We start from the raw sequence: 25452 nt of genomic DNA, 5'->3' as shown, positions 1-25452 counted from the left end.
GATAATACCATTACCTTATGATTAAGCAATTAAGAATAACTAATGTACCAAATATGACTCACTTAAATATGGATCCTAAAATGCCTTTTGTTTTTTTGTTTATTAGAAAACTATTAACAACTAAAGATGCAGATGGTTCGATAGAGTCATTTCTATTGTTAGCCGTTATTGTTACAAGATTGCTGCGGAACAAAGTACTATCTTATTGTTATTACTTGTATATTTAACCATATTGTATAATATCATTTTCTGTGTGAGTAAGAAAACAATGAAATCAATAGATTAATGAAATACGATGGTTTTAGTAAAACTTATGTTAACTGTATTGCTTGTAAAGCGGTGTGATCTTTGTCAGTTGCTTTTACAATGATTCGTTATAGAATTTCTGATGGTAATTGTAACAGACCCATGGGTTGTTTTTTTTGTTAATTTGGAAGGAATCATGATGTCTTGGTGCTTTTTTTTTGGATGCAAGTATATGGAAATTATGTTGTTGATATGGTATTTGTGATTTATATAGTTCGCGTGTAGGTAGCGGACAATTTTTTTTCTTTTTTTTGGTATTTCAACTGGTTAGATAATGTTATGCTTATTATTAATACGAGTCAGCGTTCTTATCTGAATTTTGTTTTTAATAGTTTTGTAAAATAATGATAGTTATATTAATCATTTAATGTTAAGTCGTACTTATATTTAAATGTAAACGGTTTGCATTCATGTTAATTTCTATATAGGTATATTAAATATTTTAGATATTTGATTAGTACGCACACGGTACAACACAAGATATCATCAAAATATCAATCACATCAATCAAAAAGTGTAATGAGAAGGGTATTGATGTTATTTATAGTTATGTTTTGTTTAATTAGGAATACAAAAGAAGCAGATAGAACATTAATAAAAATATTATAATAAATAAACATGGCTGTTTAAGAAGAATAACATCTAACTGGCATTAGTTTGATAGAAAGACTAGAAGAATAAATTGGAAAAACAACATCGATTGTACGATTAGACCACATAATATTCAGGTAGTCTTCTTAACTTGTATGAGTGATTTAAGTTCGTATCACTTTAATGTTATGTAAATTATTTATTTAAAATTTAAAAGAATTTATTTCTTTTTTGAGAATACAAAAGGTGCTTTGGGAAAACCAATAAATGTCTAGTAATAAGTAAACATATTGATTGAAAAACGTTAATAACTTTTTGGATAAGAGGATATGAAACGGTAGTAAATGTAATAAATATTTTGTTAAGTATTCAAGTAAGAAAAGTCATGATGATATTATAATATATTGCCTGGATTGTGAATAATGGTTTAGGGTTTAGCGTATTGATGTTATCACATAACAAAATCAAATTTAATTTGGTTGATAAAAAAATGATTTATCTTAACATGTTACTCGAGATTGTAAACAAATTTATTGTAACAGAATAAATTAATTATATTAAGAGATGATAATTGTTAGATTATACAAGTTTTAGAGTAAATATAACTTCTATATATGTACAGAGTTGTATTAACATAAAATTAATAATTGTACCTTTGTAATTATTAACATCAATTAATATTATGAAGATTAATTATTTGAACTTAAAATTTATATTGAGTTCATTTTCACGTTTAACATTGACTGGTAATTTTTTTTCTCACAGTATTGGATTCTTTCCCGTCAAGATGATTTATCTATATAATGTACTTTTATAATTATTATTAGTACTCATCCAATGTGTGAAGATGGAAGAATTAAATCAAAACTAAGGTGTTATCATGGAGCACAATTTTCAATTAATTAATGAGTACACTAAAATCAAGATAAAATTGAATATAGAGAATAAAACTTTGATTATAAAAGAAATAAGTACATCACTTTTTCATAATGTGAAGTGGGTTTGGACGATATAGTCTTTATTTTCTATTTTTCTTATAGTTGTTCAGTTCGTTTAGTGCATATGCATACTCTCTTTTGTTTATGTTATAAATAATATCCATGGTAGATTTCATGATTTTTAACATCTGGTCAATAACTTCTCTGAATTTGTCTCGTGCAATATGTAGATCATCCAGATTATTCTCAACTTTTTTGAAAATCTCCCTCAATTCCGGCATTCCCTAAAAAATGTTTAAAACAATCGCAGAAACAATATACAATCAAATTTTATAAATATATGGAAACGGTAACATGAATGTATAAATATAATTATGAGATGAATTCTCGACATATCAAAAAAAAAAAAAAAAAAATTAATGGCTTTATATTGTGGCAAATATATATGATTGTTTTGTTTGTGATTTTGTAATATAGCATACAAAAGATGTGCAATATTTATACCTTCTAGTTGCTTCGATGGAGAATTATTGTTGTTGAGGTCATTGCTGGAATTCATTACAGATTCTTTTGCTTGTGATGTTCTGTCAGCCATTTTTGAATTAAGTTTTGGAGAAGAAATGAACAGTTAAAGTGTATAGTATCTTAAGAAAGTTAAATGGGTGATTGATGTCAGAGCAATATTTATAGGAGAATAGGATACGAAAAGGTGGAATATGAGCAGATAACTGGTACTAAATAAACGCGTTGATCGAAAAAGTGTTAATAATTATTTGGATAAGGTACTACGAAATGTTAGTAGACTATCCGTACAATATTAAAGAAAACCGTAATAAATATTTTGTTAAGTATGTAGCATATTTGTTAGGTAGTTAATAATGGTTTGGCAAGATGTTGAGTTATTATGTAAACAAACAATGTGATCTAAGTCAGAGATGATACGACGATGTCACGATATATTTTTAAATTTTTTAATTGTGGTTCGGTAATATGGTTATGAAACATGCTTATAGTTCGACTTTGATCTTGTTTGATCAATAATGGTACAAAAGTTTTTTTAAATGTGTAATAGAAATGATTATTTCTATTTTTTTTAATTAAGATTATAATGTATTTGGATTGATGTTTATTATTAATAGGAGTCAGTATTGTTATCTGAATCTGGTTTTGAGAATACCAAAGTTTCTTTCGGAAAACAAATAAATGTCTAGGAATAAATAAACACGTTGATCGAAGAAACATTAATAAGTTCCTGTATAAGAGGATACGAAACAGTAACAAACATAATAATTATTTTTTAAGTATTCAAGTCAGAAATGTGAGGATGATATTATAATATATCGTTTGTATAGTGAATAATGGTTCGCCCATCGTGCTTCAAGTGGATGTTATCATTCAGCATGGGGTTTAACTTGGTTCGTAATAGAATCGGAGTTTTTTTCAATGTGCGATAGGAATTTTTATTTATAGATTTTGTTAATTTACATTATAATATATTTAGATCGATGTTTGTCAAGGATGTGTAGACAATCCAATGATACAAATGAGTATAGAGAATAACACTTTTATTGAGATATTTTTACATGTGTAATAAATAATATAAAGAGCTCACTAAAAATTATATTTCATACATACTATTTGGTAATCTACATTGATTTGGTCCAATGTATACAATTTTGATTCTCTTTGTTGCAAATCTGAAATATTCTCCTTTTAATAAGAATTGCCGCAGTTGGAGTCATGGACTTGAACACTTCCCTATAATTTTTTCAGTTTGTGGAATTGATTGTTTACTTTCACTAATTCCATTAGAATTTTTACACCTCTATTGTCGTGCATAATGATTAGAGCAACGACGGTCTGATACATTGCTTGATGGTTATCTTGTTTGCAAGATGCAATAAGTAGTTGTAATCCTTTGTTTCTATCATGTTTTATGAAGAACAAATGCGTTCCAAGCAGTAGTGAAGCATGGTTATTTTCTACTTCTACAAGGATCTTCAAAATTGAAAGCCTTGCAATTTTTATTGCTGGTAGTTTGTGTCGTTGTTTGAAGATGTTTCTTCTATGTAAGACTTGCTTTACATTTGATTGTTGGTTTAGAGACTTGCACCTGTAATTTGTAAGTTAAATAATGGTTTTCAAACACAAGATCCACAAAATAAAATAAAAAGTGTTTTCCAAACACAAGATCCACAAAAAAAAAAAAAAAAGGTGTATATAATAGTTTCAAACAGTTGATAATTATAATATCATTACTTGTATGATGAAGAAGTTAACAATAAAAAAGTGTGAAAAATATGGTTCATTTAAATATCCATTCTAACATGTATTTTGGTTTTTATATATTAGAAAGTTGTTAACAATTAAAGACACAAGTGATTCAGCATAATCCATTTCAATTGTTGGGAGTCGACATACAGTTTTCTATATGACTAACAAAACAATGAAATTAACAGATTAACAAAACATGATGATATTATTAAAACTTACGTTAATCGTATTGCTTGATGAGTGGTGTTGTTATTTTGAATTGCTTTTGCAATGATTCGTTGCAATATTTGTGATGGTAATTGTAACAAGTTTGTGGGTTGTGTTTTTGTTCTTTGGTAAGGAATCATGTTGTTTTGGCGGTGTTTTTTCTGGTTTAAGTATATTGAAATTATAAAGTTGTTATGGTGTTAGTGGTTTATATAATTTTTGTGTAGATATTGGATAGCAAACAATTTTCTGTGCGTTTGGATTTGGTAGATATTATCGCGTTAATTATTAATGAGAATTAGCATTGTTATTTTTGAAACTCGTTTTTAGTATTTTTCTAAATTAATGATGGTATTTTTATTTCGTTGAACATTAATTATTCGATTTTGTTATACACTATATATCAGATATCGTTCTTTCATTGTTTATTCTATCAAGAAAAATTGATTGTTTTATTCAACGAATATAAACTTTTTTGTTCATAATCATTTAATGTCAAGTATTAATTTATCTTAAGTGTAAACAGTTTGCATTCATCTATATCTCTACATAGGTATATTAAGTATTTGATACATTTGATTAATACGAATCTTTTTAAATGCATATAACTTAATGTATTGGATGATATTTTTTTCATCAATTATGTGCCTATCTTATGCAGGTGTCTGATGCTCCGAAAGTTCTATGAGATAATTGGGCAACTGGTCAAGTGAAAGAGGGTGCCTCTGCTGTAAGAAGATGGGAGGATCTGGACACTAACTTATTGGTAAAAATCTTCCTGTGTTTTGATGTTTTGTAGTTGACTTCAGGCATTGCTCATGTTTGTAATTTATGGCATTCAGCTTGTCATGATCCTCTACTTTGGAAAACTCTTGATTTGTCAATATTTAGATCAAATTTTATCAAAATCCCGTTAGAGCCATATGTTTACGTGGATGAGTGTTCTAATAAGGCATTGACTCGTTTGTTGAAAATTTCGTTGAGACTAAGTCGAGGACAGATAAGAACCTTGATTTTTCACTTCAATTTGTATGCAGGAGATGAACAATTTACTTATATTGCTGAAAGGTTTTTTTTTTTATGTTTCTGTTTAAAACCTTGTTGAAAGGTAATTTTGTTTTTTTATTCTCGCTATTTATTGACTGAGTCTTTGGCCTTGCCTTTGGTACCAGTGATCATCACCTTTAATTTTCTTTTGGGTAAAGTGAATTGAGAAGTAACACACCATATATTGTTGTCAGCAGGTACCCCCATCTGAGGCATCTCGTTATGCCAGCTTGGAATAGAATAAAGAAGGATGTAATTTGTAAGGTCATTCTTACACGGAGATCTCTCGAATCCCTGATAATGCCTAGTATAGTAAATCCACCTTATCTTATAGAGGAAATAGCTGTAAATTGAAAGAACTTCAATGAACTCAAGATCATGGGTCCTTTTGATGTTCTTTTTGCTTCTACGATAGTCAAATTTCTTCCAAATTTGAAGGTTTTGAGCTTGAGATGCTCATTGATAGTTAAGGATGGCCTATTGCTTATATTGGATGACCTACCAAATCTGGAAGTTCTCAACATCTCGCATAGTCTTCTTATAGAAGGTCCACTTCTTTCTCCTGTGATGCCCGAAAAAATTATTAAGAAGCCAGATAAAATTATTTTGGAAAAGGTTGCTCGATTACGTGACTTCTTAACATGTATTGAGCACTCGTGCATCATGTGCCAGCTTACTCAAAGTGATGAAGGCTTTATGAGATGGTACAAGTATGAAGAAGGTCTATGGAAAATGGATGAGGCAAGGTCTCTTGCTCTTTGATTAGGACGCTGTAGAGACTGTAATTTTAATATTTTGTTTTGCTTGTATGTAATATATAGATAATATGTTGTTAAATAAGCATATATAGAATTGGTCTATTGTATTTTAGGTTATCATGCTCTTAAGGCTTTCATTTTAGGTCATCAACATTGTAATACTTGCATGATGATCTTCTCCTATGGGAAAAGTATTATCTGTCTGTATAATTATGTACACATGTTAAAATTTTACTTTCTCTTGTTTCAAATTTATCTTTCGTTATTCATTAATGTTATTTCAAAATGAAGTGGTTTCAAACTAATACGCAATTGAGTATTTTATATATTTCAATTTATGTTATTTATTTTGTAATTGTTATTGTGAAATTCATTTCTATTGTCAGGTTTAGTATTTGATAGTGAGATTTTGAAGGAATCTTTGAGTCTCGCTTCTTTTGTACTTTGATGATAAGTTATAGTGACATTGTTCGGCTGAAGTGGTAATATTAAAGTTTTACTGTGCGCTATCATTTTGGCTTTGTAAAATTCGTAAATGATGAAAAATGTTGTCATTTAAAATGTTGTTGATACTTAAAGAAAACATGCAAAATTAATAGGTCATATAATTTTTATACTTTTATTGTCGTGCATAGTGATTAGAGCAATTACAGTTTGATACATTGCTTGCAAGTCATCTTGTTTGCAAGCTGCAATGAGTAGTTGTAATCCTCTATTTCTATCATGTTCCACGAAGAATAAATGTGTTCCAAACAGTAGCGAAGCAAGCTTATTATCTGCTTCTGCAAGGATCTTCAAAATGGAAAGACCTGCTGTTGTTATTGCTGGTAGTTTGTATCGTTGTTTGAAGATGTTTCTTCTATGTAAGACTTCCTTTATGTTTGTTTGGTCATTTAGAGATTTCCATTTGTAATTTGTAAGGTAAATAATGGTTTTCAAACACAAGATCCACAATAATAATAATAATAATAAAGGTGTTTTCCAAACAGAAGATCCACAAAAAAAAAAAAAAAATAAAAAAAAAAAGTTGTAAATAATTGTTTCAAAAGTTGGTAATTATAATATCATTACCTGTAGGATCAAGAAATTAACAATTAAAATTTTTTAAGAAAATTGTAATAGAAAACTATTAAGAACTAAAGACACAAGTGATTCAGCATAATCGATTTCAATTATTGGAAGTTGAAATATGGTTTTCTCTATGACTAAGGAAATAATGAAATGAACAAATTAACGAAATGCGATGATATTAGTAAAATTTATGTCAACCGTATTGCTTGAAGGGTGGTGTTGTTATTCTGAGTTGCTTTTGTAATGATTTGTTGCACAATTTGAGATGGTAATTGTAATAGATTTGTGAGTTGTGTTTTCATTCTTTTTGTAAGGAATCATGATGTTTTGGCAGTGTTTTTTTTTTTCGATGTAAGTATATGGAATTTATGATTATTACGGTCTTAGTGGTTTATATAATTTTTGTGTGGGTACTGGATAGCGAATCGTTTTCTGCGTGTTTGGATTTGGTAGATATTATTGTGTTAATTATTAATTTTGAATATGTTTTATTTTTTAACATTTTTATAAACAGTTTTGCCTAATATTGTTATTAAATATCTATTAAAATATTAAATATTGTTTATGTTTTTTCTAGTATTTTAGTCTTCTAATTAAAATTTTGTTACTTCACATTAGAATATATATTAACTTGTTTTATCTAAATAGAAAAAGAAAATAAACGGAGGCAATAAATTTGAACTCATGTTTTATGCAAGAATTTTTGTTACAATCTAACAGTTGCTCCGGGAAAATTAATAGACATTTAATAAAAGACAGACACGTTGATTGAAAAAGTGTTGACAACTTATTGGACGATGAGACACGAAACAGTAGCAAATCGTTTGTAACGCATGAAAGGAAAGTGTAATCAGTAGTATTTTTGTAAATTAATGATGGTATTTCTATTTTGTTGAACATTGATTATTTGGTTTTGTTATGTATATCAGAGTTGTTTCATTGTTGTTTCTATCGAGAAAAATTGATTATTGTATTCAATGATTATAGACTTTTTTAGCCATAATCATTTAAACGGTTTGCATTCATCTATATCTCTATGCAAGTATATTAAGTTTTTGATACATTCGATTAGTATGAATCTTTTTAAAATTTATATAAGTTAATGTATTGCTTGATATTTTATGCATTGCACATGCATTATGTGGATATCTTATGCAGGTGCGCTGATGCTCTGAAATTTTTATGAGATAATTGGACAACTGGTCAAATGAAAGAGGGTGTCTCTGCTGTAAGAAGATGGGTGGAGTTGGACACTGACATATTGGTGAAAATCTTCCTGTCTTTTGATATCTTCCAGTTGACTTCAGGGATTGCTCACATTTGTAATTCATGGCGTTCAGCTTGTTGTGATCCTCTACTTTGGAATACTCTTAATTTGTCAATGTTGAGATCAAATTTCATCAAAATCCTATTCGAACCATATGTTTACGTGGATGAGTGTTCTGATAAGACATTGACTCGTTTGTTGAAGATCTAGAAAAACGTATAAAGATGGAAATTAGTCTGTTTTCAAACCTTAGCTTGGAAAGAATCCTATACTATGAGAAAAATCGTCAATATCAAACTTGAAAATGAATTTAATATAAATTTTAAGTTCAAATAATTAATCTCCATAATATTAATTGATATTAATAATTATAAAGGTACAATTATTAATTTCTGTACATATATAAAAGTTATATTTACTCTAAAACTTGTACATATATAGAAGTTATTTTTACAACCTATTCCAAAAATATTAAATAAACATACCCGCGCAATGCACAGGCCCCATCGAATCAACATCTCATGCCGATCGATCGACAGAATGGACGCAATGGAAAAACGACTCTACAAACGGAATAACAAACGCATATCCTCATCCCCTTGAAAACAAACACAATAAAATGTAATTGATCTTCATGTCAACATCGTTAACAAACAATTATCCATTCATATAAAAACTGGTGCCTAGAAACGGAAACAACAAAAGTTAATTAATCTTCATATTAAAATTATCAAGGAACAAACTGACTGTTCGAAAGAAATACAATTAATCATTCAAATAAAATGACCGAACAAAAACAATCATTCAATCTAACAATTAACAAAAGACCAGACATATTGTTGACACCAATCAACAAATTGCGATGATCCATAACTGAACATGCGCCCCTTTTATAACCCCTTATTTACACATTCCGAATACCAACGCAATTAGATACTAATTCAATACAAAGAGAGTTTTCCAATGTCAATACAATGCAATAAGTAATAGCAATCCAATACACCTGTATACTTGTTATTAATTCACATATTTGGAATGTCAATGCAATGCACCTGTATTATCATTATTAGTATTATTATTAATTATTAATTATAGATGATGCAATAAATACCAACCCAGCATGTCAAGATAGAGCAATTTGAATGTCCAATGTGTCAAAATTGAGCAATTCTAGATCTTCCAAAATGTGCCACATTGCAAACAATCTGCATGGGTATTCATGGCGAACAACCAGCATGGGTATTCATGAATCTTGATTTTTCACTTCAATTTGTATGTAGGGGACGAACAATTTATTTATACTGCTGAAAGGTAATGTTTTTTATGTTTATGTTTAAAACCTTGTTGAAAGGTAATTTTTTTTATTCTCTCTGTTTATTGACAGAGTCTTTTCGATTGTCTTTGGTACCAGTGATCATCATCTTTAATTTTTTTTTTTTTTTTTCACAATGAACTGGGAAGTAATCTACCATATATTGTTGTCTGCAGATGCTCATGGCTGAGGCGCCTTGTTATGCCAGCTTGGAACAGAATAAAAAAGGACATAATCTGCAAGGCCATTCGTACATGGAGATGTCTTGAATCTCTGACAATGCCTAGTATAGCAAATCCCCCTTCTCTTATAGAGGAAATGGCCATAAATTGCAAGAACTTCAGTAAACTGGAGGTCATGGGTCCTTTTAACGTTCTCTTTGCTTCTACGATAGCCAGATTTCTTCCAAATTTGAAGGTTTTGAGCTTGAGATGTTCAATGATATTTAAGGATGCCCTGTTGCTTATATTGGATGGCATACCAAACCTGGAAATCCTCAACATATCACAATGTCTTCTTATAGAAGGTCCACTACTTCCTCCACCGTTGCCCAAAAAAATTATTAAGAAGTTAGATAAAATTATCTTGCAAAAGACTGCTCGATTACGTCAGTTCTTTGTAAGTAATTGATCTACATATGCAGCGAAAAACAAAAATTCAATTGGTAAATCAATTACCTTTTTTTGCCAAGATTCGAGTATAGATTATACCATTTGCATGTTTATAAACAAAAATCTGTATAAATTAAATCCATTCAAGGATTAGGATACTTACATACGTTTGGAGGCTATTTTAAATATCTTTGATTTCGAACAGGAACACTGTTCACATACTGTTCATGATTACTATTCACCATCCACTGTTCACCGTCTACTATACACGTGATTTTTGACAATCGTCCAAAGTAGGATCGCACTCATGGAAGTCCACACGAAGATAATCTGCAGAACCCTTGATTATTTTGCTAGAACAATCAAGGGGCTTCAAGAATCAAGAAAGAAGAACAAGAAAAGTTTTCTTCTTAAGAGAGAGAGAGAGAGGGTGGCTAGGGTTTTAATTCAATAAATAATTCTCTTATGTTTTAATTTTAAGTTGCACTTATATAGTGCAACAATTAAAACCGTATTCCACTTAGGAATAGCCATGGGCTCCAACCCTAGTTCACCCTTGCAACCAAACACACCCTTTATGGCATTTTAATTAATTTATTATTATTATAATTAAAATCAATTAATATATAATAATATATTAACATTTAATTAATAATAATAATTCATTTAAATATATACAGAGATATATTTAGATATAATCTCACTAATTTAATTTTAATATTAAAATTAAATACAGGCAATAACCTCAGCAAATTTAATTGCACTGTGAAATTATCAAAATACCCTTTCGTCCTAAAAGATGAAAATACCATTCTCACAAATTGATTCTTAAATTATCTTCTAAGTGTGTGACCCATAGGCTCCTTATCATATTGGCAATGAGTAGTATCGCGATTAACACCAATTAATCGTCTCACTACACATAGACCAAGATTGGCCCTTAGCAAGACATCATGGCCACCTGATAGATTCGGATTCAGCGAAACTGCAGCCTGTCAATGGTTTGGTTACCGTGCAATCAAATCCTTTCATCAATTGTTATCTCATCAAGACTGAGGTACATAAATAATGTCAACCTCAGATATCCTTGACATGTTTGTATTCAGTTACTGGACTAATGATAGGAATATTAAATTGGATTGACCATCAACTCAATCTCACTGTGGCCACAGATTCAGTATCATTGCCATTTACTGAATTACTAGTGAGATAACTTCTCCCGCACCCAAGAGTGATGAATCCTTTGTCGATCCACCATAGTCTCGATACACTTCTCAATGTAGCCAATCACTATCGTATTGATAGCTCTGAATAGAACTACGTTGGGCTAGTGTCAAACTACACTAATTGGTGCACAAGGTGCTCTGGTGATCTCAAGTCTAAGGATCACATGCACCACCATCCGTTAGAGGATTTATTCTATAGACACTTGGGTTACCATCCATATGGAATCCTCTGGTGGGTCTGTCTAGTGAACTTGCCTCTAGCGAGCACTCATGCGTTGCACCAGGTTGTCGGCAAACAACCTTGATAAGTCAGATCAGTCACTGCCTTTTGATAGGGTCGTTCAACACTATGATAGCCTTATCGTATTATATGTGTCCTTTGTCAGAATAATACTGGGGCTACAAACATTTCTAGAATAGCCACCATATGTGATCATAGGTTTCTCACTATCAAGATTTGAAACACTTGATACGCTCGCCACGGTTCTACCATCCTAAGGATATATATCATTACATACACGATATAAAAGAATATGCCTTTTATTGATAAATAAATATTTTTTACAGAGTCAATTTTATAATAATTGATTGGCCCTAGGGCACCACTTACTCTAACAATCTCCCATTTGCACTATAGTCAATCATTCATGTATTTAATACCGAATGACCTTAAGTGTTTTTCATGCTTCTGCTACGATAGAGGCTTCGCTAATGGATCGACGAGATTATCATCAGTATGCACTTTACTGATCTGTACATCTTTCCTCTCAACCATTTCTCTGATGAGATGAAAACGTCTGAGTATGTGTCTGGACTTCTGGTGAGACCATGGTTCCTTTGCTTGAGCAATTGCTCCATTGTTGTCACAATAGACATCTATCGGATCAACAATCATGGAAACCACACCAAGTTTGATGACGAACTTCATAATCTTACTGCCTCTTTAGCCGCATCGAATAATGCAATATACTCATCCTCCATTATAGAGTCCGCTACAGTGCTTTGCTTGAAGCTTTTCTAGCTCACTACACCCCCATTGAGACAAAATACAAATCCTGATTGCGATCGATAATCATCTTTATCCATTTGGAAACTAGCATCACTATATCGTCTTACAGTGAGCTCATCTTCCACTCCATAAACCAAGAACATGTCCTTAGTCTTTTTCAGGTACTTAAGGATGTTCTTGATAGCTATCTAGTGACGCTCACCTTGATCTGATTGATATCTACTACAAGTACTTAACACACATGAGACATCAATCCGAGTACATAACATGGCATACATGATGGATCCAATTGCTGATGCATATGGGATCCTCTTCATTCTATCTCTCTCATCGTTTGTTTTAGGACACATATCCTTAGAGAGATAGACACCATGTGACATCGGAAGAAATCCCTTCTTGGATTCTTCCATACTGAATCTCTTCAGTACCTTGTCAATTTATGTACTCTGACTTAGGCCAAGCAACCTATGTGATCTATCTCGGTAGATCTTTATTCCAAGGATGTAGGCTGTTTCTCCTAAGTCTTTCATGGAGAAGCATTTGGATAACCAAGTCTTTACCGACTGAAAGTTTTGTATATCATTCCCTATTAGAAGTATGTCATCGACATACAACACTAGGAATGCCACTGCGCTCCCACTCACTTTCTTGTAAATACAAGGCTCATCTTCGTTCTTGATAAAACTGAATTCTTTTACGGCTTCATCAAAACGAATGTTCCAGCTCCTTAAAGCTTGCTTGAGTCCATAAATGGATCTCTGCAACTTGCATACCTTCTCAGCTTGCCCATCAAGAACGAAACCATCAAGTTGTGTCATATACACATCCTCTTCAAGGTTTTCGTTCAGGAAAGCCATTTTGACATCCATTTGCCAAATCTCATAATCATGATATGCAGCAATCGCAAGCATAATTTGGATGGATTTAATCATGGCAATCGGTGAAAAGGTTTCCTCATAGTCAATACCATAAATTTGTTTAAAACCTTTGGCAACCAGTTGTGCTTTATAAGTGTGCACCTTGCCATCCATGTCAGTCTTCTTCTTGAAGACCCATTTACACCCTATGGGTTTTACCTCTTCAGGTGGTTCCACCAGAGACCATACTTGGTTCTGGTACATAGAGTCCATCTCATATTTCATAGCTTCAAGCCATTTAAATGAATCTGGATACGATATAGCGTCTTCGTAGGTTCTGGCTTCATCGTCTTAGTAGACAAGTACATCACCATGTTGAGTCACGAGATAACCGTATCTCTCAGGCTTATGGCATACTCTCCTAGATCTATGTAGCTCTTGTGCTACTTGAGGTAGTTCACTTTTATCCATAAGTTATAGAGTAACCTCCTCCTGATGTTTAACCACTGCTTGTGGCACATCTTCTTGTCCTTCATCTAGTATATCTTGTGGCTCTAGAACTTCATCATGTTCTACTTTTCTCCCACTAATACCTTTTAGAAAAAAATCATTTTCTAAGAAGACACCAGTACGAGCAACAAGAATTGTGTGCTCTTCTAGATGGTAGAAATAGTATCCTCTGGTCTCTTTAGGATACCCCACAAATATACATTTGTAGGATTTTGGGCCCAACTTGTTCGAAGTCAATTTCTTGACATATGCTTCGCAACCCCAAATCCTTAGATAAGACAAATTAGGTTTTCGCCCATTCCATAGTTCAAATGGAGTCTTGTCTACAAACTTTGATGGCACACGGTTCATAATGTGAGTCGCAGTCTCTAAGGCGTAACCCTAAAATGATGCAGGTAAATCACTAAAACTCATCATGGACCTAACCATGTCAAGTAAGGTCTTATTCCTCCTTGTAGAAACTCCATTGTGTTGGGTGTATACAAAGGGGTGAGTTGTGATACTATCCCACATTCATTCGGGTATTTAAAAAACCCTGAGCTTAAGTATTCACCTCCTCGATTCGACCAAAGAGCTTTAACACTTTTGCCCAACATATTCTGTACTTCATTCCTAAATTCTTTGAACTTATCAAAGACTTCAGATTTATGTTTCATGAGGTAGACATAACCATATCTACTGAAATCATCAGTAAATTTGATGAAGTAGGAATATCCACCTCTGGCTTCAACTGTTAGTGGACCACATATATCATTATGAATAATGCCTAACAGTTCAGTAGCCCTTTCACTTTGTCCTGTGAAAGGAGACTTGGTCATCTTGCCTAAAAGGCATGACTCGCAAACCTCAAATGACTGGAAGTAAAAAGAGTCTAAAACTCCATCCCTTTGAAGTTTTGCAATACGGGTCTGATTAACATGACCCAATCTACAATGCCAGAGGTATGTATGGTTTTGTTCGCTATGTTTAGCTTTCTTAGTTTCAACGTTGAGAATATCCTTATTGTTCAAATCAAGAACATATAATCCGTTATATAACATTGCAATTCCAAATAGAATACCATTTAAACTAAAGGACAACAATCCATTAGAAATCTCAAAACGATATCCTATATTATCCAAAACGGATATTGAAATAATGTTTCTAGAAATCACAGGTACAAAATAACAGTCTTTGAGTTCTAATAATAAGCTTAAAGGTAAAGACAAACAATAAGGCGTTACAATTAATGCAGCCACATGTGCTCCATTTCCAACTCATAGGTCCCCTTCTCCCTTAGCGAGCAATCTACTCTGCCTTAGTCCCTGCACATCAGTACAAATGTGAGTACCATATCCTGTGTCAATGACCCAAGATGTTGAAGGAGGGAAGTTAATCTCAATCATAAACATACCTCAAGTCAAAGCATGTGACTTCTACTTGTTTGCGAGGAAAGCCTTGCAGTGCTTCCTCCAATGGCTAGGCCTGCCATAATAGAAGCAGACTACCTTCCTACCTTTCCCAATGCCACCCGCAGGCTTGAGAGCATCTTGTCCTTTAGGCTTAGGCTTGGGATTAGGCCTTTCCCTTGCCCTTACCCTCTCCTTTACTGGCAGCTACCAGTAAAACAGGCTTGGACTTTTTCAAGTCCTGCTCTACAGTCTTTAGCATGTTCAAAAGCTCCGACAAAGCTTTCACCATAACGTTCATATTGAATTTCATTATGAACGGTGCATAAGAGTCAGGCAAGGATTCCAGAATTAAATCCATTTGTAATTCTGCATCTAACTCAAACCCCAAAGTCTCAAGCCTCTCCATGTGCTCAATCATTTTGAGCACGTGAGGGCCAACTTGGGCTCCCTTGGTCAGGCGACTTCCAAACAGTGCTTTTGACACGTTGTACCTCTAATGTCGAGCATTCCCTTCATAAAGCTCTTTGAGGTGTAGAATAATGGCAGCATCGTCCATATTCTCATGCTGTTTTTGTAGCACTTGTGTCATCGATGCTAACATCAACTATTGAACGCCATCAGTATCATCAAGGAACTTTTGATAAGTATCCTTTACTTCCTGAGTGGCATCAGGATCAGGATCAGGCTCAGCCATGTATGGCTTATCAAGGATATACAATTTCATTTCAGACTTAAGTATAATCCGAAGATTATGATACCAGTCCGAGAAATTGGATCTATCCAACCTGTTTTCTTTCTCGATTATCGGTCACAGGTTCATAATGCTCATTTTTAAGTGAATCTACGATTTAGAAAAGTAAAGTCAATATAATGTATATTATTTCTTAATAGTCTTTTATTAAAAAACACTCCCACTATTTTCCTCAAGCCAATAGCCCTCACTATTAACTTAGGAAAGCTCGTTGGCTTTCCTAGTGGACTGAGATCCCATCTGGCCCATTTCAAACCTTTGCTGTGGTGAACAAGCCAAAGTGAGTTGATTATGTAGGCCAACAAACTTAATCCACACCAGTTGATAGCTCCCACTACCAACCTCAAATGTGAAGTAAGCCAACGAGCCAATCACACAATCCAACGACCTAGCCATCGGCCTCAAGTATGATTCCTAGTATCAGTAGAGTGGACACTGCATGTCACCATGTACACTCAACATGTGTACTTCTCTACTATGCCTATGACGTGTTTATCAACCTTCGCAATGGCGGACAAGCAAAACTGTCATTTTAAGTTAACCCGTCATCATTAAGGAAAACTCCAATGAATTTTAACCTCCCACTGGTAGAAGTGTACCATTTGCTGTGGCAAACAAGGTTCTAACAAATAGTGGTTTGATTAAAACTATGGTGATGGAAGGCATATGTGACTTAATATATCTTATTTGAAGGTTTTTATTTAATGTCTCACCAGATTATTATCTTTGTTAGAATGACATTGTTTGGCATGTTATTGAACATTCAACCTTAGCATGCATTCTAAAAAAAAAATTAAACATGCCGGTACATGACCCACTAAAACCGATTTCCTTGAGCCAGAGGAATCGATGGGTCAACCTAGGGTTTAAAAATAAATCTTGGATCTTCAAGTTATTCCTCTTCATAGCTCCTTCGTTTCTTCTTCACGATCATTACAAATAATTTTATAATAAAAAACCTATTCTAATTTACATCAATAAAATAGAAACCTCACGTTACATACGAGGGGAGTGAGATAAGGAGAAGAAATACAAGGAGATTTAAGAGAGAGAGGCAGGACACGCAGGTCCTATTTGTTTATAAAGATTACAAACAAACCTAATAAACAATAAACAATAGGTCTAAGGCTCATGTACCGGGCACCATGCAATTATCAAACAAGAACATTGCATACATTAAAAAACAATCAATTTTTGAATTGGGTGGGTTGATTTATCAAGTTACCGCCTTAAACGTGCGGAATGAATATTGGCTTTAAATGTTCAAAAAATTACAATTTAGCCCCTATGTGAAAAATGGAAAGCAAAAACAGATCAGTAGGTTTCTAGCCGCGGCGAAGAAATTATTCGCCCCGGTGAAGTTCATGCACACATGGTTGCTGCAGTGAAGTTTTATTTTGCTGCGGCGATTGTGAACTTCCAGAAAACACAAATCATTCCAAAGAGTTTTATGTCGCGGTGAAGTTTTATTCCGCCGCAACTAGATCTACTTTTCTGGAATTTTGCCGCAGCTAGATTCACTTCTTGCATCTCGTCGCGGTGAAGTGTTATTTCGCCACGGCTAACGTCGCAAAATAGTGAATCAGGCATAGTAACGTCTTTTGCAATTTTTCACATAATGACACGGATCCAAATCAAATCGAATGCTTAAACATTCGACCAGGACACCAACCAACCAATACACATTCAATCAACACATTATTTAATCAATTGATTAATTAAGACATTCTACATACATAATTTTTCCAAATTAAAAAAAAAAAAAAAAAAAAAAAACACTTCAAATCATGCAATAACATGTTATCAAACAAATATACAACATCAATTAAACAATATAATCTAATTCCCGAGACTCTGATACCATTTTAAGTAATAGATCTACCATACGCAGCGGAAGACAAAAATTCAATCGGTAAATCAATCACCTTTCTTTGCCTAGATCCGAGTATAGATTATACTGTTTACATGTTTATAAACAAAAATCTATATAAAGTAAATCCATCCAAGGATTAGAAGACTTATGTACGTTTGGAGGCTCTTACGAATATCTCTGATTCGGACAGGAACACTATTTATGCACTATTCATGGTTACTATTCACTATCTACTGTTCATCATCTAATGTTCACTTGATTTTTTGCCAATCGATCTAAAGTAGGATCGCACTCACGGAAGTCCACACGAAGATAATCTGCAGAACCCTTGATTATTTTGCTAGAACAATCAAAAGCTTCAAGAATCAAGAAAGAAGAACAAGAAAAGTTTTCTTTTTGAGAGAGAGAGATAGGGTGGCTAGGGTTTTAATTGAATGAATAATTCTCTTATGTTTTAATTTTAAGTTGCACTTATATAGTGCAACAATTAAAACCCTATTCCACTTAGGAATAACCATGGGCTCCAACCCTAGTTTACCCTTGCAACCAAACACACCTTTTATGGTATTTTAATTTATTTATTATTATTATAATTAAAATCAATTAATATATAATAATATATTAACATTTAATTAATAATAATAATTCATTTAAATATATACAGAGATATATTTAGATATAATCTCACTAATTTAATTTTAATATTAAAATTAAATACAGGCAACAACCTCAGCAAATTTAATTGCACTGTGAAATTACCAAAATACCCTTTCATCCTAAAAGACGAAAATACCATTCTTACAAATTGATTCTTAAATTATTTTCTAAGTGACCCATAGGCTCCTTATTATATCGGCAATAAGTAGTATCGCGATTAACACCAATTAATCGTCTCATTACACATAGACCAAGATTGGCCTTTAGCAAGACATCATGGCCACCCGATGATTCGGATTCAGCGAAACCACAGCCTGTCAACAGTTTAGTTACCGTATTATCAAATCCTCTCATCAATTGTTATCTCATTGAGACTGAGGTATAGAAATAGTGTCAACCTCAGATATCCTCGACATATTTGTATTCAGTTATTGGGCCAATGATAGAAATATTAAATTGGATTGACCATCAACTCAATCCCACTGTGGCCACAGATTTAGTGTCATTGCAATTTACTGAATTACCCAGTGAGATAACTTCTCCCGCACCCAGGAGTGATGAATCCTTTATCGATCCACCATAGTCTCGATACACTTCTCAATGTAGCCAATCACTACCGTATTGATAGCTCTGAATAGAACTACATTAGACTAGTGTCAAACTACACCAATTGGTGCACAAGGCGCTTCGGCGATCTCAAGTCTAAGGATCACATGCACCACCATCTGTTAGAGGATTTATTCCATAGACAATGGGGTTACCATCCATATAGAATCCTCTGGTGGGTCTGTCTAGTGAACTTGCCTCTAGCAAGCACCCATATATTGCACCAAGTTGTCGGCAAACAACTTTGACAAGTGAGATCAGTTATTGCCTTTCGACAAGGTCGTTCAATACTATGATAGCATTACCATATTATCTGTGTCCTTAGTCAGAATAACACTGGGGCTACGGACGTTCTTAGAATGACCACCATATGTGATCATAGGGTTCTCACTATCAAGATTTGAAACACTTGATACCCTTGTCACTGTTCTACCATCCTAAGGACATATATCATTATATACACGATATAGAAGAATATGCCTTTTATTGATAAATAAACATTTATTACAAAGTCAATTTTACAATAATTGATTGGCTCTAGGGCACCTGCTCTAACATTCTTAACATGTACTGGCCCTCGTGCATCATGTGCCAGTGTACCTGAAGTGATGAAGGCTTTCCGAGGTGGTACAAGTATGAGGAAGGCCTATGGAAAATGGATGAGACGAAATCTCTAGCTCTTTGATTAGAACAGTGTAGAGACTATAATTTATTGGTCAGAAACTACAGCGTATGTACTTCTTCTTTACATGTTGTTTTGCTTGTATATAATATCTACATAATATGTTCTTGAATAGGCATATATAGAATTGGTCCGTTGGGTTTTAGGTTGTCATCCTCCTAATGCTTTTGTCTTAGTTCATCAACATTGTAATACTTGAGTGACGATCTTCTCCCATTAGAAAAGCATCATCTATTTGCATGATTTTGTACATATGGTCAAATTTCACCTCTTGTTGCTTTAAGTTGATCTTCTGTTGTTGATCAATACAAATCAAGTGTTTTATCTATCATTTACATTGTTAGAATTAAATTACAAGGATTTCTCTATTTTTAATTTATTATATTTATATATCTACATTTTTTCCACCTTGAATTGGAAATATTGTTTCCGATTCATGTTATTTTATGTAGGAAATTGCTATTGCTTATGTTATTGAATTTGAAATTCTATTGGTTCTGTAAACGTTAGTGCCAAATTCATTTGTATTGTGAGATTAAGTATTTGATAGTGAGATTTTGAAGGAATATTTGATTTTCCTTCCTTTACAATTTTATATTAAGTCGCACTGATATTGCTCGGCTAAAATGGTAATATTAAAGTTTTATAGTGCACTGTCGTTTTGGCTTTGTAAAATTCGTAAGTAATGAAAAACGTTGTCATTAAAATGCTATTGATTTTTAATTACTTGAAGTAAATTTTGGGATTTAAGTTTTTCTCTGTCAGTTTTAGCATTAAGAGCATTTGTCGCAGTTTGTTTGTCGCATTTTCCACATCCGTCTTTTATCGTTGACTGAAATTAAGATAAGTACGTACATTTTCTTTAGTTATAGTGACAATGTCGTTTTTTATTTTACATTGGTCTAATTAATTAGTCATTCATTTTAACTTTGATTAAAGTGCATGTTATTCTTACATAGCTCCGAGATTTGTTATTATTGTTATAAGAAGTTGTTCTTAGATAGTTGTGCTGATAATTTATTGTATTCGAGTTGTTTATGTGTTTCTTTGGCAGTTGTGTTGCAAATTATTTTGTTGGTCTTTTTATTGCTGAAATTGGTGTGCTTTTTATTACAATTTTGTTTGTTCTGCTCAGGTTGTTTATCTGTTATTCTGGTAGTTGTGTTGCAGATTATCTCGTCAGTAAATCTATTGCTGAAGTTGGTGTTTTTCTCATTACAATTTTGTTTATTATCTTATTGTGTTTAGTATATATTGTAATACTGTCACTGTTTTATGAATCCATGTTATGAAATGCCAGTGGTATATTTTCTTGTTTGTGTTTCGTATATATTGTAATATGTCGTTTTTTTTTTGTAGTAATGGCTCCAAGAAACTTGAGAAATTTATTTGAAGACTTGATTCTGAATTACTGTATAAAGCAGGATCAAGCAATGATTTCAAGTCAGAATCGTTAATGCTGTATAGACTTCTGTTTTACTTGCATCAGTCTCCAATCCTATGAAACCTGATTCTGGTTCCTGCCATGTTAAACTGACTGAAGAAGAAGATAACAATCAAAAGAAATTTCATTACGTCAATTGTGTGAAACACTCAGAAAACTGTCAGCAACAGGGTCCATCGAATTCGAATGAAAATGGAAAAATTTTGTAAAGAAGATCTGGACAGCACAAACTTTTAGTCTAGGGAAAGAGGTAATGTTTTTTCACTGTATCATGTGAATAAAAATTATGGCATGATAATTGTAAGGTGGTTTCAATATTTTGAAATAGGCTATAAAAGTTTCTTAGAAATTAGAGAACGTTGGCTTATTCAGAAGATGTGGTCGCAAATTTGAAAAACAAAATGAGATGTGATTGTCGAGGCTTGCAAATTGAAAGAAACAATTGAAAATATCAAAGGATGCATTTGAAAAGGTCAAAACTGAATTGAACACTATCAAGAATCATTTAAAAATGCTGAAGAGTCTTTTGCAAATGAGCGGCAGCACAAAGGAAGTCTTAAAAAGTAAGTTTGAATTGTCTGAGAAAAAAATAATAGATTAAATCTTCAATTGCACAAGCTGAAAAAGATAAGGAAAAGGTTTATGATTCGGTGTCAGAAATGTTTTGGCCACCAGAAAAGCTTGTGTCAAAGAATTTAAGCACAGATTTCCAAATGAAGATTCTAGTTTAGAGACAATTAGTTGAAAAATGAGGAGAAGCCGTCTAATTTTGATATATTGATTGCAATGTTGTTGTTACCTTTTCTGGTACACTTAATGGCACTTCTATAAATATTTAAACGTTTGTTAAGCATTTCACAATATTTTGTCAAAATTTGGCTCACAAGTGTTTATTATCATGGACGTGGATGTATTCAGTTGATGCTAATTTTTTGTGTATGTGAAACAAATTCTCCAGTTTATGTAATGTTATTTCTGTAAATATTTAAACAGTTAATGTAATATTAATTTTAAATATCTTGATGTGCCTGCCATGCGATAGTTTATAGATCAGTGCGTGTTTAAAAATATTTACTTATAACATAATACATTCAATGTAGTGTTCGTCGTTACTGACAATAATAATATAAAACATATAAATATCTTTGTATCAAGTAAATTATATTACTATATTATTTAAACATTAATGTGACCTTTTCATATTCATATAAATAAGTTTAATTTTCACATCAATCTTCATAAACAATTCTATATATATACAAGGATCAATCCTTTCTATTATAAACAATGATTCTAATATAGAACATATTAACCATACAATTAAGACTTCTTGAAACAATATTGTCAATGTCTCTGTCGATTCATCTCTTGCAGGGCTAGCAGAATCTTGATACCTTGTCTTGAAGTTACTCTGATAGTGATAGTGCCACGTACAATTGACATGTTGTAAGACTTGATGGTTCATATACAACCTAGTGTTTTGAGTGATTGACCCTCGCTTTTGCTTATTGTCATACAGAAGTTACTGTCACAGGTAATGTTCTTCTCTTCAACCTGAAAGGCCACTTCATATCTACATTTGACATATTATTTGGGAATTGTGACAATGTAACAACTGCTGAAAACTAGTACAATGCATGCAAATAACAATATACAATTGGGCCCCAAAATTTTCTTTCATTATAATTCATATGTCTTTTAACACAAAGAGTTGTTACAAAAATTCATTTTAAAAGACAAAATAGGGGAAACAGTGTAGCTATTCTCTTCGCTTGCCGATGCCCCTCCGACTGCATCATCACCTAGATCCTGCATCCACAAAAGGAAAATAACGGAGTGAGCACAAATATGCTCAGTAGTAAAAACCCTCTATTGTCTGTCCCCGTATGTACAACTCTTAATCTTTCCTATGCTATTTCTGATTCTATTTTTGTTTCTAATAACAATCATGGCCTTATCTACGGAGGTACGGCCGGATGGGTTCACACAGCACCATCTCACTCTCCATGACTATCGGGTGGAATTCACACAGTACCAACCCGTTCTTAGTGACTCACGCAGTGAGGATCACAAAGTACCTACTCGGTTTTCTTAACTATCGGGTGGAGATCACCTCAACCTACCCGTTCCTCATGAATTTGGGTAACGATCACAAGCATAACCCGTCTCTAGTCACTACGGGTGATGGTCACAAAGCATCAACCCACTTCTACTAAATGTTGGATGATGATCACAAGATCAATCCATTTATCTAACAACTAACCGGGTAGTGGTCACAAGCATCTACCATTTCTACTACTCATCGGGTGACTATCACAAAGCATCGACCATCTCTAAGGGCTATTCGGGTGGTGATCACAAAGCATCAACCCGATTCCCATAACTGTCGGATGAGATCACAAAGCATAAACCCAACTATACTACTCTTCTAATTCACTCTATTCTAACATTCTTCATTCTACCCTTAAGGTAGTTGTACCCACCAAGCTCTCTACTAGGGTAATTGCATACACAATTTTCTACACTTCTTAGGTCACTTTTCAATGCACAATTAGTGCCTATGGATGGTCATCACTACCAATGCACTTATGAAATGCCAACATGCAATGTTGCAAGAATTAAGGTTCATTACTCATACTCAAACCTCTATTAGGCATTTCATCAAACAACTCAAGTGCACTATAAAACTCTACTATGCAATGATTCTAAATCTTTCCTAACCATCCAAAAGGGGAAAAACCCTCACATAACCATAAAACTGTCAAAGAAAGCACTCCAAAAGGGGATACCTACACCCCTTCAATCTATCCAAACTACCTTTCCAACAACACTCATTTCTCATATTTGCAAGGTATTAACATTCACAAAGCATAGAAGTCTCTATTTAAACTTCCATACATGGCATATCATGTATATCACATCATACATCATTTCTACCAAAACCCTAATCAAGAAAATTCTAAATCTCAACTTGGGTTGGGATTTACTTACTGTTATGGAGAGACTTCACCAACCTTCCTTCACTTGCTTTGCTTGAATTTTTCTCTACTCTTAACAAAAGGAAAAAACCCTTAAACTAATATAAACTAAAATCACCAATCACACAACTTAAGTAGAATCCTTACCTAGGAAGTCTTAGGTTGCTTTCTACTCCAAATCACTTCAAAAATCCTTGAAACTCCTTGATCAAAAGAAAAGAGGAGTTGAGATGAACAAGAATGGAGAGTTGCGTTTTTTAGAAGAAGAATGAAGGGTTTGCTAACTCTTAATCCTTTTAATGAAATTTATACCAAAGCATTCCCATTTTGCCCTTAACTTCTTTGGGAATTCCATCTATATCTTTGATTCATTATAAACTCACCCATATCAACATATTCTCCCTGAAAAATCTACACTTAACTCCCCACTTTTTGCTAATTAGGGGTAGAGTGGTCAAATGCCCTTAGGGAGAAATACTAAAACTTAACAAACATTTTACTCGGCCTGTCGCCGCGGCGAAGAAACTTCTGTCGCCGCGGCGAAACTGTCCAGCAGCTTCCCCATGGCTTCAACACCTCTTCGCCGTGACGAAGATTCTTCTTCGCCCCGGCGAAGACTGAAACACTAAACTTCTTCTATTTTCTACCAATTTCAGGGCAAGCATTCAACACAACACTCAATCAAACAATATTACCAAAAAAACCAACTCAAAAAGAGCAAAGGAAGAAACAACAAATACGTACCTCAAGTGGGGCGTTACAGACAATATCCCCAATGTTTAACCCAATGATAATCATTGCTTGTATGGACCACTTTCCTAAATAGGCTATGATCAATCTGGTTCCATTGCAATGACTATTGGATTGATTCAAATTACACAGTAACATAATTGAAATGCCAATTTTCAGATGCAATTCATGTTTGGGCATGCCAGAGCACATCAGAGAATTAAGAAATTTTGTGGGATAGAGAATGTCATCATTGTTTGAGATACCTACTGCTTTGCAAGTGATGTCCGAGCTGAAATATGTTTTTCCATCTGTTGGCAGACTCTGGATGATATAGTCGTTCAATCTATGTACTGT

The 25452-nt window shown here is 33.2% G+C and overlaps 1 protein-coding gene across 1 annotated transcript; it reads left to right on the top strand.

The window, feature by feature from the left end:
• Positions 1–5741: 5741 nt before the first annotated feature.
• Positions 5742–6125, top strand: LOC116134029 (F-box/LRR-repeat protein At3g48880-like). The gene has a single exon (XM_031419673.1). It carries the CDS (start codon positions 5742–5744, stop codon positions 6123–6125), a length of 384 nt encoding a protein of 127 aa, XP_031275533.1.
• Positions 6126–25452: the final 19327 nt, after the last annotated feature.

Source organism: Pistacia vera, unplaced genomic scaffold, assembly GCF_008641045.1.
Source record: "Pistacia vera cultivar Batoury unplaced genomic scaffold, PisVer_v2 Contig281, whole genome shotgun sequence".
Classification (NCBI taxonomy): domain Eukaryota; kingdom Viridiplantae; phylum Streptophyta; class Magnoliopsida; order Sapindales; family Anacardiaceae; genus Pistacia; species Pistacia vera.
This window is presented reverse-complemented; position numbering and strand designations above follow the sequence as displayed.

Excerpts from the sequence above, each read along its gene's own strand:
- LOC116134029 (XM_031419673.1), top strand. The coding sequence starts at position 5,742 with ATGGGTCCTTTTGATGTTCTTTTTGCTTCTACGATAGTCAAATTTCTT.